General features: G+C 40.4%; 1 protein-coding gene across 1 annotated transcript; it reads left to right on the forward strand.

Annotated features, from left to right (window-relative positions):
- The first annotated feature begins 1,746 nt into the window (after positions 1–1,746).
- Positions 1,747–14,054, forward strand: samm50l (sorting and assembly machinery component 50 homolog, like). Its single transcript, XM_023418752.2, has 15 exons — positions 1,747–1,906; positions 3,555–3,668; positions 3,989–4,090; positions 4,295–4,382; positions 4,543–4,649; positions 6,777–6,907; positions 7,135–7,222; positions 7,551–7,679; positions 7,819–7,890; positions 9,872–9,958; positions 10,239–10,309; positions 10,521–10,588; positions 11,747–11,893; positions 11,970–12,111; positions 13,248–14,054. Exons 1-15 carry the CDS (start codon positions 1,886–1,888, stop codon positions 13,291–13,293), a joined length of 1,413 nt encoding a protein of 470 aa, XP_023274520.1. The 5' UTR covers positions 1,747–1,885; the 3' UTR covers positions 13,294–14,054.
- The last annotated feature ends 596 nt before the right edge of the window (positions 14,055–14,650 follow it).

The following is a 14,650-nucleotide window of genomic DNA, read 5'->3' on the forward strand; positions in this document are numbered from 1 at the left end:
GCAAGGTCTCCCAAACCTAAAAACCTGATTTCCTATAAATCTGAAGGGTCAACAGAGAGAAGGAAATGAAATAAAATTGTTTTTCTTATATCATACTGTACATACAGCACACCCCTCATGGTGGAAGCACAATCCTGAATAACTGAAGAAATGAAATGATCACACAGTAACTGACACACAGCCTACCTGGGGTGTGGCAGTATCCCAGCACAGGAACACTGGCTGGTCTCTGGGGCTCTGGACTGAATGGGTCCTGGGAATGTGTTTAAAAAGGCACACTCAATAGGGGCCACATGTCATTAGCGGGATAATCCAGCTATGTCAAGGGTCACCAACCATCCATTCATTTCAAAGATTAAATAAGAAAAAATATTGCGGTGATTCTCATGGTTTAAGTCCCTCCTAATGAGCTAACAGTTCAATAACGTTGTCCCCCCCCAGCGCCCAACCAAGGAGCCCGGGAAGCTAAAGCAACACAGCTCAGGTAACTTTAGTAAATGGTGATTTTTATTCAAAGTGTATCTGCAACTCAAAGACATTTTCCTGAGATATAAAGGCTTTAACTGCGAGGGAGGTTGTATAGTGACTGATATATTAGGCCTGTAGCCTACAGCTGGTTTTATTTCCTTTGAAAAGCACCTTGTAACTTTGTTAAGAAAAAGGTATATAAATAAAGTGTATTATTATCACTACAGCTATGTCTATGACTACATTTTAATACGTTTTACAGTCTACAACAATCAAACACACTTCAGGCCAAAGCTGGCCTGGAATCGAGCCAACATCTCCTCAGACCAAAGTAAGACTCACTTTGGCCAGTGTTCTGGGGCCGATTTCACAAAGATTGTTTAGACTGGGCTGTGGCATTAGATCAGTCTTAATTTTGCTCATAGATTCGTTCAATGTTAGACATGGTTCATAATTTTTGGTTTGCTAACATTTTTAATGAGATCGCAATGAGAAAAGAAAAACGCAGCCATTTTTTTCAAAATCACTGTTTGCTGAATTTCCAAAGTAAAATGTCGCTTAAACATTTTTTTATTTTGGAAAAAAGATTATTTAATTATTTTACCCAGAATTCATTGTACCACAATCCGGTTTAAGATAGTCAAGAACTAAACTACTTTGAGCAACAGATGAATTAAGACGTCTATCTGAAGTGTGACTATTTGTTATAACTAAGCCATAGTCAACTCTGTCTTTGTGAAACCGGCCCTGGTCTGCTTTATTGAAATGAAACCCCGCCATCTGCTGGAGAAGCTGCGTCAAAATTTTAGGGTCGATTTTGGCCCCACCCACTTTCATGCGTTCTCATTTCTGTCCAATCACAGAGCGAAGACACGGTGATGCCTTTAAGAGCAACACATCTATGAGTGTGAACAATAGCATCATAGTGAGTTGTTTTCCTCTCCGCTACGTGGTCTCACACATCTACTATATTACCATGTCCTACATTACAACAGTGTCCTACAGTGTGTCAGTGGAGGCAGATGCTGTTTGCTGTAGAGCGACAGTAGTGAACATCTATAAAGGCCACTACCGTCTCCATCCTGCTGTGTGTTGCTTAACTTCTGAAATAACCGAAACACCAGTAGGCTACAATATTTACAATTATTTTCATATTAAATCTCCTTTTCCTGTCATGTAGGGGTTAAAACATAACGATGCAGGTGCTTAAATGTCAGTCAAATAAGGAGACGGAGAGGAGAGATGACGTACTGTAAGAGGAGTCCTCAAACACAGCACAAGATCTCTCCGACTGTCATGGCGGCTCCCTTGAAGGGGGTTTGGTATTGGAGCAAGTAGCCACTGTAATCTTACATTTTCTCCGTCGAGAAGACTAGTTAACCCCGACTGAAGAGGCTCCTCGGAGCGGGTATTTACAATGGGGACTGTCCATGCTAAGGTAAAGCTCATTTCTCCCTGACAGATGGTCTATGTGCGGATTTTTGACCATGACCTCCCTGCCTACTGTGTGTGCTGAAGGCTGCGGTCTCTCCAGCATCTATCTTCGGTGTTCAGTGACACTCCGCTGCCGGGGACTGAGTGAACCGAATGTCAACATGCGAGTTCTTGATGGAGAAACGATATAACTGTCTTCACATTATGTTACCAATCAAATGTAGATATCATCAATACGTATTTGACAGATATCCTCTTATGGCCAACTTATAATGGTCATTTGTCTGGTGATATTTACATTTACAGTGAATAAAGTTGTTGTATTTTATGAAACAGTGTGACAAAGAGATGATTTTACTTTTCTGTTAAAGTCTCATATGTTATTTAGGTCTACTGTCAGAGTACAGTAACCAGAAATCCCAGAATGTATATGCTTTTGTTCATTTTCTATATAACAACTGTCTATGTGCTGTAACTGGTTGTAGGACATCAGACACTAGCTGACAAAAAGCCACACCCATTGATTTTACTGCCCTTTCTTTTCCATGACAGCTGCCCTTTAAAGGAGCCATACATAGTTTATTTTTTTTGTCATGTCTTTGAGGAGGACCATGTTAGATTTAATTATAAGGTGTTACTGTTACACTTTCACCCAAGGATATACGTTTGTTCTCAATATTGGTAGGGACACAACAACCTTCACACACCTCCAAAAAAAAAAGAGGCCTTTTATAATGCTGTCAACCAAATGTATTATTAACATAAGATCTGAGTTTACATTCGGAAATGTAATGACATTTAAATAAAACTATTCACAGTAGCGGATACTTTGTTATAATAACTTACGAGTTAACATCAGAATAGGTGGACTATGGTTACATTAAATGATAGTTATATATACATATATTTAATCACACTATCATTTTAAACCCTCACCTAAAACCTTGAAGATGCAACTGTTTCCTCATCAGCCTGCTTTACTCCTCTGGTCTGCTGCTTTGTTTCCAGCGTACTCAGTAATTCATTCATGGTGACATTTTCATGTGATTTCTTGACAGATATTCAACTCATACTTTGATATGTCCACCCATTTTATCTTTACTCCTGCTAGCAACCTAACTGCTAGATTACAGAAGACAGAAGCCATGGTTAGCTTGCCGGTTAACACTAGCTTACGTGGTTGAATAACGTCAGTTGACATTTTTCCACAGTGGAAAGGCTGGTGAGGTTAGGTACCAGTGCAATATTCGCACATGACATGAGCTTTCAGATAGTCCCTACCCTTTTAGTCAATCAATTTCTTGCATGCCTAAATCAGTTGTCTTGGAGACGTAGCCTCTTGGGGGGCACTGGACTGATCTAATATGACTTCCTTCCAAACACGGTGTGAGCAAGTCCACTCAAATATTGGTAGGGACAATTCTGTACTCCCAAAATATTGACTGTCCATATGCAAACCTATGCCTTTGCTTTCACCTCACCATGTAACACAAAAAGATACAAAACAAGACAGTCCCAGCTCCACACATGAGCAGACTTGACTCACCCTCTCTGTGGACACAAAGTGGGATTTGTTATAGGGCTGTTGCGTGTCTTTGCATTAGATAGAACAAGCAGTGTTCTTTACATCTGTGTCCTTATGATTGGTGCAGAGTCTGGATCCTGTCCCGATGCATGGCCGGGACCTGGGTGTCAACCCTGATGACTTGGTGGATAGTCCAGAACCAGAACATGAGGCCAAGCAGGAGATCCTTGAAAACAAAGATGTGAGTATCATCACGGCAGCTCTGGTGTAAAAATAAAAAAAATGTTTATACATAGATTTAAAGTTGATGTCTCCAGTTTTACATGTTTTAGTATCTATTGTAGCAGTTTTGGTGTCTTTATCCTGTCAGTATTCTGCAGAAATTATTACGCGGTAGCGGTACGTTAGCATGGTGGAGCAATATCGTAGTCATTTAAGCACAATGGTGCATAAAAATCTTGCAGAGACCTGAGGAAGAAAACCACCTGAATACATTTTAAATGTCTTGCCATCCATATATGACAGTGATATGAAAGTAATCGAAGTAAAATGTCTTTGAAGGTGGTTGTCCAGCATGTCAACATCCAAGGTCTTGGACGGACTAAAGAGGATCTGCTCGGCTATGAGATTTCTGATGTCTTCCATGCCAAAAACCTCATTGACGTATGTATTTATGTGCCGTACAGAAAATCAAGACAGCACAACACACATGTGAACTGTTGCTCAGTTCTTATGTTGGTATGCTCTGATATTTTTGAACTGTGAGGAATAGTCATCAGCTTTAAAGAGCTTTTTAAGCTAATAGCACACATTGCTTTGTCATGTCTAGACGATGAGGTTTACTAAGTGTCTCTTTCTTGGTTACAGGTGATGAAAAAAGCTCACCTTGCCAGACAGAAGCTGCTCCGCCTGGGAATCTTCAATGAGGTGGAGGTTCTTATCGATACGTCTGAAGGTAACTGAGTCACTGAATGTTTGAACTCACCTGTCAGTGGTTATTTGCAGTTTGATTGGGGATTTGGTCATTCTCTTGCCTTTGAAATGGGTTTGAATGAGACAGTAGCTGAATGTGAAGGTATGAACCTGCCTTACCCTGATTGGTTCTCCCTCTTCAGGTGCAGATGCTCTGCCCAATGGTCTAGATGTGACGTTTGAGGTGACAGAGATCAAGAGACTGACAGGAAGCTACAACACCATGGTTGGCAACAATGAAGGAAGCATGGTGAGAGAACCAGCCCTTACATATGAGTCACGTCACTCATATTCTCCTCTGTATTAGGTGCATTTGTTGTGGACATTAGTTTAACCTTTCACAGCAGTTTCACAAGAACTAAGAAAATCCTACCCAGTATTCATGTCAGGATTTTCCTCTCACACATCCTGCAAACATACAAAACATGTTTATACCAAATCTGTGGAAAATACTAGTTTTTAAATGGCTTATTATTAAGTGTCATATGGTATGGAAGTCTGTTTGTGCCAGGCTCCTTCCACCTGTAGTGTCAGGGACACAACTGAATTTTCATGTTTTTGGAAACTGCATGAAGGAGTTCAGTGTCACTTCCTGGGTCCACTAGGTAGCACTAGAGGACACCCACTGATTATATGTCATGTTTCGGTTTATCATGTATCATATATCATGGTAGACCTTACCATGTAAATTTCATGTAAATCTCTTATGTGAAATCTTTTTCACATAAGGCTGACTTCCTGTTGTGATTAGGTGGCAGTATGACTGTGACTTAGTATTGATGTGTAGATGTGTTCAGGCCTGGAGCCTCATCAAGCATCAGAAATTTGATCTTCAGCAACTTCCTGTTTCTTGTTTTGGTCAAAATTGACCTGCACGCCATGTCAAGTGCGCTCCATGTAAACTCAAAAGCTTCACAATTTAGCATCACAAAGGTCTGCAGATGTCACCTACTAAATGTGATATCTCTCGGTTTCATTGTGTAGTTAAAATACAACACCTGGAAATAGCTTCAAGCTGTGAAAAAATTGCAACGTAAATTCAAAATGGCTGACTTCCTGTTGGATTTGTAGTATGGCTCAAAGAGGCTTTTTTTTATGCCTCTATGATAGTGACAGCCATGGCTGGAGTCATTATGGTTTCAGGTTGTCTGTCCGTCTATCCGTCCGTCCGTCCCATTGTTGTGAACGTGATATCGCAGTAGTGCTCTTGAGGGAACTTGGTACAAATGTTCGCTTTGACACTTGGTCCAATGTTAAGGTCATGGTGACCCAGAGGGAATTTCATTACATCTGACACAAATATACTCACTTGGACTCGAAGATGAACTATTTACAATCTGGTTGTCAAAGGTCAAAGGTCACTGTGTCCTCACAAAACACTTTTTAGCCATAACTCAAGAATTTATACACTAGTTCTGACACAATTTAACTTCAATGTCTAATACGATAAAACACCCCTCTGACCCAATAGCACAGACAGGTGTGCAATTAATGCATCAGAATTTCAAAATATACCAGTGCCAAAGCTACATCATACATTGCACACATGACAATGAGAGACACATAAATGTGTCTGTCACATCCCCCTGACCGGAGGAGAACAATATCTCACTCCCATGCGTATACAGTGGAAGTGACCAGAGGTCAACTTTACTGTTATATCATAATGTTCTGTAAAAACTCTTCTGGCCATTATCCTGTACAACTAATAATAATAATATTTTTTACAAAAACAATATTATCCTTGTACCTTTGCTGCTCCTCGGTGCTTGGGCCATAATAATAACAAACAAAGCAGTTTTAATAGGGAAGAATAAGTTTCAATTCTGTCATATAACATGTATAAACACATGGAAAGGTTTTAAAGTGATTAAAGTGTTTCCATTTTAATTTTGCCATCAATAAACCTCCATGCCCAAAACTAAAAAATATTTTGGATTGATATGTGGATGACTGTTAATCACTAGTGGTTTGTGTCAGTTTCATCTATGGTATTTATAATAGGATATTTATTGGAATGTGACAGATATTGACAGGTATTCTGGGTAAGACATGCTGGCTCACTGGTGTGGGTTACTGGGACAGACCTTGTTGTTAGTAGTTGCATTGGTGCTTTTACTGGTTTGACTACATGGCTAAAGTGACTTTAAAGTAAAAATTCATATTTGACCAAATAAATATTTTTCATGTTAAAGATTCAGGCTTATTCCCTACAGTGAAAGCAGATATTTGGAAACTGTATAAAAACAGCATTATTTTTAGTAATCATCATCATCATCATCATCATCATCATCATCATCACAGTGACTGGTGGACAACACAGCCTAAATGACCCCAGACCTGCTGTCAGTGTATGTAACTCTGTCCTGTTTTCCAGGTGCTGGGTCTGAAACTGCCCAACACGTTAGGTCGAGCTGAGAAACTCACCTTCCAGTTCTCCTATGGGACGAAGGAGACATCCTATGGTCTGTCTTTCTTCAAGCCCCAGCCTGGACACTTTGAACGCAAGTATGTCAGCAGCACAGATCCCTCATCCCTCTCTCTGTCACTTTCCTGAATATTTGTAGGCTGAGATGAATGAAAACAAACAGCTCCTCCAAGAGGTGAAGCATCAGGGCAGTTTAAACAGAGGAAGCTGTAGTAACTGTCACTGTCACTGTTTAAGGATGTAATCCTTTTACAACAGTACAGATGTCATCAAAGAGCTTTTTCAAAGCTGGTGTTCTCTGTTTCAGTCTCACTCTCAACATGTACAAAGTCACCGGGCAGTTCCCATGGAGCTCCTTAAAAGAGACCGACAGAGGCCTGTCTGCAGAACTAAATGTAAGAGGCTGCGTGTTTGTGTGTGTGTGTGTGTGTGTGTGTGTGTGTGTGTGTGTGTGTGACACACCAGTGTCTTCAGAAAATTTGTGTTTGGCTGATTGATCAGCGCTGACAAACAAGGTCTCACGACTGATGCATTATGCAAGACTGACATATCATCTGCAAGACAAACTTTAACTTTCACAGTATGAGCACCATCCAGACAGAGAGCAGTTCCACCAGAGTGCACTGACAAACACATTTAAAGTACATACACAGTAGTTTACAACAGTTAGGAAGGTGGAGAAATGCTCCTGGAATATTCATCCTGTCTCTGTTGTGCCTACAGTTTCCTCTGGGGATCACCAACCACACACTGAAGTGGGAGGGTGTATGGAGGGAGCTGGGCTGCCTGGCACGCAGCGCTTCCTTCGCCGTGCGGGAAGAGAGTGGACACTCGCTGAAATCTGCCCTCTCGGTACACCTGGACACTTTTCCTAGCTCACTTTTTGTTTAGTCTTTTTGTCTTATTTCTTTTTTATATTTGCCTTTGATGTAAATATTTTTAAGGAAAAGTTTCTTATCAAACCTTTGTCTCATGTTGCTTTTGTTTGCAGCACACTGTGTCAATTGATTCAAGGAATTCTGCCATTTTCCCCAGCAGAGGTGCCTTACTCCGGGTCAACCAGGTAAACTTTCACACCTGTGTCCATATGGATGCACATTAACCAAAGTGCGAATTATAAAAAGACAGTCAGGGGGCTCACCTTTTTCTCCAGGGCAAAAGGGAACCCAGAAAAGTGCAGGTGCTTCAGTGAAGCGTTACAGTCCTTACAGTATCTTGCTTGTTCGATTAAAGCTGTCAAACAAATGCAGTGCAGTAGAAAGAACAATAATTCCCTCTGAAATGTAGGAGTGGAAGTATAAAGTAGCATAAAATGGAAATACTCAAGTACCTCAAAATGATGCTTGATTATTATTATATATTATAAATATATACATTATACTTCCTGAGAGAAAACAAAGGGGGTGTCTTTTATAGAAGCTAAAAAAGAAGGTAAAAGACTAACAAAACCACCACAGACACACAAAAGTCTGACTATAATCATGTTAAAATATATCTCTTCAACAACTAATACTTCATCATCTCAATGCTCGTGACTGAGGACCAGTGTTAGCTAACATTAGGTCATATATGACATTTTATATTGGTAATGAAATAAGCTAACACTGGAAATGAAAGGGTGTGTTAGCAGCTAGCTCACATTACTTAGCTAAACTGTAACTTAAGGCTAAAGTTAGAACCTAGCTCACATTACTTAGCTAAACTGTAACTTAAGGCTAAAGTTAGAAACTAGCTAACATTACTTAGCTAAACTGTAACTTGAGGCTAAAGTTAGAACCTAGCTCACATTACTTAGCTAAACTGTAACTTAAGGCTAAAGTTAGAAACTAGCTAACATTACTTAGCTAAACTGTAACTTGAGGCTAAAGTTAGAAACTAGCTCACATTACTTAGCTAAACCGTAACTTGAGGCTAAAGTTAGAAACTAGCTAACATTAGCGTTCATCCGTAGATACTTGACATAATATAATTCAGAAACTGAACTTAAGAAAATAAAGTGTATCAGACAAACTATGTAGTTAATGACTGCTACTACATTTACACTTACACTTAAGCTATAAATATATAAATGAATATAGACATTGTAGTGAAATGAACAGGTACAGATAGTAGCTTTGTGTTACACCCCTAACAAGTGTAGTAACAGCAGACAGCATACAGGACAGTCATAAATAGAACTAGAAACCATCTTGAGCCACAACAACGCCTGTCAACATGTGGATGTTCAGACCCGTTAGTACTCAGTATTTATTAGAACATTATTACATAAGTACTCAGTACTCATGGGACTTCATTTTGATGTCAACTACACACATGTAAAGTTTTGTGACTGTATCTTGCACAGTTGTGTTGATAACATCACCAGCAGCATCTGTAGTTGAGACAGGACTCTCTCTAGTGTGTTTTATTTAACAGTCTGTTCTTCATGCTGTGTTTGTTGTCACTTTCACAATCACATATCAGCTGCTCAGTAACTACCTGTGTAAAGTCTGCTCTGGTGCTCATTGATAAATGAGTACATGTGTACTGACTCAAGTTACAAGGTGGATTTTCTTCGTGTCAAGCTTGAAGGTGTGTGGCTCACTGATGAACTTCTAACTCATAACACAGAGTAACATGCTTTATCAGGCTATGGATACACAGAAAATTCTTCTCAGATGATCAATTTATTTTGGGTTTTCCATCCATTCATACATCCATTGATTCATACATACATACATCTATGGTATTTCTGCTACAGTAGGTCTCTCCAGGACCAAATTCTTCCATGATGACACACACACACACAGACTCACAAACACACACACACACATAGTGTAAACAAGTGGAATTGTCTCACCTTTTTAAGAAGTGTACTCTTGTTTAGAAATGAAAAGTGTAAGTGTTGAATATAAGAAGAGGTGATCAGTGTGGGTAAAAGACAATTTCAAAGGAAGCGCAAGTCCAGCTGCTCCTGGAGGCTGAGTGTCAAAGACATTTCACCCATCATTGTGATAAAACAGCTGAGCAGAGCTGTGACACTGAGGTGTGTGTTTGCCCTGCAGGAGCTGGCTGGGTATACGGGAGGAGACGCCAGCTTCTTGAAAGAGGATTTTGAGCTGCAGCTCAACAGACGACTCTTCTGGGACTCAGTAAGTCAGAAATCAGACAGTGTGAACTTCATGTACTTCAAAAAAACGGCAGCCAAGATATTAGCTAGTTGTTTATCTTCATTGTTTGTGTTCAGGTAGGTTCAATGTATAAATAGATCGTGTGAACACTTGTAACTGCAGTTCCCTTAAATAACCACCTGAGGACAACAAAGCAGGGAGAGACAGTAAAAATGTGTATTTCTGTTGCCTTGTCCTGTTTGAATGAACTTTCTCTTTATGAGGTTTCCTGTGTGTAAAGGAACATTTCATATCCTCTCAGGTCTTGTCTGCTTCACTGTGGGGGGGGGTGCTTTATCCCCTCGGAGGACAAGTGTCTTGCATCGCTGACAGGTATGTCTGATACATCTAAGACAATAATGTTAATGAATACCAAAACTTCCAAATCAATAATGATTAGCTTCTTATCTTTTAATGTATTCTCATTTCTCGCTATATTTTCTTAAATTTTGTGCTATTAATCAGTTTGTAGGTTTCACTGTTTGCAAGCAGTAGATGTTTGATTTTAAAAGATGGTTTAGTGATGCACATGTATCTGGTCCAGGTTCTACCTTGGAGGTCCCACCAGTGTACGAGGATTTGGGATGTACAGTATCGGGCCACAAAGTGAAGGTAAAAACGGTTTGGACTGTCTAGAGAGAGAACCTGCACTATTGTGTGTATAGGAATAGATGCTTTAAAGGCTGCACAAGAAGATGCCTTTTATTGTACTTTGTCAAACAGCAAGAGTAAGGTTACAAAATCAAATCATAATCTGAGAAAAAAAAACACGATTACAGTAAAAACAGAACACAGAGTAAAAAATTAATCTGCTGCCACTTTTTTTTTTTATCAATCTTAAAACAATAATATTGCTGAATACAGTTGAAATCAGCTTAGCAGGAAGACTTTACAGAGGAGCAATGGCCCTACAGCAGATTCATAGATCTTCAGTAGACATGGCCTCCTTCAGTGTATAATAACTCATCCTTTATATTGGTCTGAACAAAGGCTCAATAAGATCTTTCCAGAAATAGATCCTTCATGTGAACGCTGTTAGCTTCCACCAGCATCAGTAGCTCATATATTCTGGAGAAATATTTTTCAGATGTGGCTCACCTGGTAGAGCACGTATCATAAAGGCTTGGTCCTTACCGGTCTCTCGCTCTCTGCAACTTTCAATATATAGAAAAAATAACTTAAAACAAAAAAGAAGAATGTTTTTCAGACGTCATAAACAATTTGCTGACGTAATGACTCGGATCCTTTGATGGCAGATCTAGGAGGTATAGACTCTTAACATAGTAAAAAAAACAACATGGAACATGATATGGAAGACTGATCTTACTGAACTGGTAACAGAGATCTGCACCCACACATTTAAATCTAATGAGGGATTAATGAACCGTTTATATACAAGTTTGTTCTTTAGGATAAATCCCTTTAGAAAACTCATCTCGTTTTCAAGGGGGTCCTAACATACAATTCAAATAAACATCAAAACAAAACAAAACAACAATCAACAATTCAACGAACACACAACTGTTAAGACAATAAATACACAAACATCAACACAACCACTAGTGGTGAGAGGCCATGAACAAATGCACGCCCAGCCAAACAAATGTAATGTGTATATATATAATTTACTGTGTTTTGTATGAGGGATAACAGCAGGGAGCTTTGTGTGTTTTTCTTGATTAATAATCTGGATCACAGTGTTTATTTGAATGATCAGGATGATCATTAGAGTGTCATTAGAGATATGTCCTGCTCCTCTGTATGTTCCAGGTGATTACCTGGGTGGAGAGGCATACTGGGCGGGTGGCCTGCACCTCTACACCCCTCTGCCCTTCAGACCAGGCAAGGGCGGTTTCGGAGACCTGTTCAGGACACATTTCTTTCTCAATGCTGGGAACCTCTGCAACCTCAACTATGGTGGGTGCACTTAAGATATTACTGTACCATGCCTGCTGTATTATAAGACTGAAATAGTAATGATGGGCAAATGCAGGTGAGGGTCCCCGAGCACACCTTCAGAAGCTAGCTGAGTGTATCCGCTGGTCGTACGGAGCAGGCATCGTGCTCAGGCTCGGAAACATCGCCAGACTGGAGCTCAACTACTGCGTACCCATGGGAGTCCAGAGTGGAGACAGGTAGGAGCAAGACTACTTCACACCAACACCGTCAGCAGCACGGTTCTGTGGGTGGTGTGTGTCTGTCAGCTGGTCCACCACTCAAGTATGTCATCAGCTGGTTCAGACATAGGGAACAACAAAGGATCAGATATGTAAAGACTTGATACTTAAACATCTGTTAGTACACACTACTAACTAACAGACACTCCCAAATTTTCTTATTAAACAATCAAAATGTATGAAGATCTGTTCCAATGCTCAGGTGATTACAATGAGTTCAAAAATCAACAAGTTTAACAGATGCACACCTTGGAGAATTCAACTATGAATTGTAACAAATCTCTAGAACAGAAAGAACATAAATATACACATTGAAATGATCAGGGCATTACAACACTTAAAATTACACAGGTTCTCTTGTTTAAGAGGTGAGGAGGGGGGGGGGTCAGAAGGAAGGGGAGCTTCACTGTCCTGACTGACTTGATAATGTGGATCGAACAGTCATATGGGAGTTTCCTGTCTCCTGTATGTGCCATGTAGACTGAAGGGGGATTCTAGATGTTAAACCTCTAGAACCCCCCTTCAGTCTATTTCATTATATGTATATACTGTATATATGTCACATTTAATTTCAACCATCCAGCTTCAATTCAACACCTCACCATCTGCGTCACCAGTTCCCCCGTCTCCAAAATGTACACATGGGTCACAGTTTCTGCGTGTTCTCTCGTCAAGTTTCTATTTATAGATCCCATCTTTTATAATCGTTAATAAATGAGAACCCAGCACTCTCTCCACTAGCATCTCCAGAGAGAACACAGCTCAGACAATGAACATTTAAACAAATATGACAAAAGAAGAAGAAGAAAAAAGATTAAAAAAAATAGGAAGATGAGCAGGAACGACTGCACCTGGCTGCATGAAAACAAAGTAACAACATCCTCTTCACTGTAGGAATCAACAGGGTTTTTAAAAAGTAACTCCACCCAGGCTAATGGTGCTAATCACAATCGTTAATCACACATAAGCAATCATAACCCAGACCACTTGTCCACACCTAACTGCATTAGAAAACAGTCAGTGCAGCAGATGATATACTTTGAGTGAAGGTTCTCCTGATGATGAGTCCCGACCTCTGTTTTTCTCTCTCACAGGATATGTGACGGTGTCCAGTTTGGAGCAGGGATCCGCTTCCTGTAGCATCATGCCTCTGAGCAGAGACTCTGCTGTGGGCAGGGAGAACGTTGTGTTGTTTGACACCTGTAACTTGTTGTAGAATATGTAACACTAGCATGGGAAATGTGCCTGACCCCCCCCCCACCCCTCCTCTGATCTGCCTTCCTTTGAAGGACAAATTGCCAGTGCTGGGCCACACGACTAGTGAACCTTTTTACAAACAGTTTTCACTCTGTGGGAGTTGAAAGTAACCGATAAAACATTTCTTTAGCAGCACCCACAATCATGGTTCCAATTCTAACAGATGTTAGCACTTTGTCTCCTCGGTAGACTTTTGAATTATTGCTTCTGTTCCTCTGTCCTTGGTTTTAAAATCTCCAGCATTGGCATATTGTCTGTGGAAAAGTCATGTACCAGTGATCTCACCCACTGTGTTTCTTTAGTGACACAAAGTCACTTATTCACCTGAATGTTAAAATGGACTTCCTGGACTGCTTCTGTTCATGATTGTGTTTGAGAGATTAATGTGCGCCACACACTGCCGTGACCTGATGAGTCCGTGCTCTGTGTGTGAATGGAGGATCGGAGCAGCAGCGAGTAACCAGGACCTTTATGATCCAAACAGAGGTGAGGGAAAGGAACCAACCCTCGTGCCAAAGTGGATTGTTGAAACGTTGTTGTCTGATGTGAAGAACGGCGGGTTGATGGTCATCTCTCAGACACCCCACCCCCATCTTTTTGATGTTGTTGAAGCTCTTCACAAATAAATCACAGCTGCTCCCCTGGTTCCTCTTCTGGTTTCTCAACACAGTCAACAGTCACATGGCAACAATGACCAAACACGTATCAGATCTGGATCTTGTTTCCTGTCATTCATTTGATGTTAGTGCTTCATGTCTATTTTCTTTCACAGCTATGTGACCCTGAGCTGTGGAGGGAAAATTAGTGAGGGCAGATTTTGCTCCTTTGTCAGGACCTTTATTTGCTGTATTACATTTTGGAACACATCCCTTGCATCTGTTATAAAAGTTAACAAGTCATTTGAAGCAGTGACATCAGCAAATCAGTGTTGCAACAGCACAGCAGCATTGTAATCTGTTTAGTCTAATTAAACTGTGGGAAAAAAAGATGATTACTTGCCAGGAATGCAATTCTGTTTATGACACACCTGCATATATGCCCTGCCTACCCACAGTATGAACCTTTGCTCCACAGGAGCCTGTGTGAGGCAGTTGAGTGTGGATGGTGCCAGATGTGTGTTTGATCAGAGCGTGCTGTGTGTGGGAGTCCAGGCAGGTGTACTGCAGGGGACATATCTTCACTGAAACTGGAGGAAAATGACTCAGACTTCAGTCTTTAAATCGGGCAGGACACTGTCCTC

The sequence above is a fragment of the Seriola lalandi genome, unplaced genomic scaffold (assembly GCF_002814215.2).
Source record: "Seriola lalandi dorsalis isolate HSWRI2012SDOR001 ecotype SW California unplaced genomic scaffold, Sedor1 jcf7180002054584, whole genome shotgun sequence".
In the NCBI taxonomy this organism is placed as follows: domain Eukaryota; kingdom Metazoa; phylum Chordata; class Actinopteri; order Carangiformes; family Carangidae; genus Seriola; species Seriola lalandi.

Excerpts from the sequence above, each read along its gene's own strand:
- samm50l (XM_023418752.2), top strand. The coding sequence starts at position 1,886 with ATGGGGACTGTCCATGCTAAG. Across the intron at positions 3,669-3,988 it reads AGATCCTTGAAAACAAAGAT|GTGGTTGTCCAGCATGTCAA; the intron begins GTGAGTATCATC and ends ATGTCTTTGAAG. Across the intron at positions 6,908-7,134 it reads CCTGGACACTTTGAACGCAA|TCTCACTCTCAACATGTACA; the intron begins GTATGTCAGCAG and ends TCTCTGTTTCAG.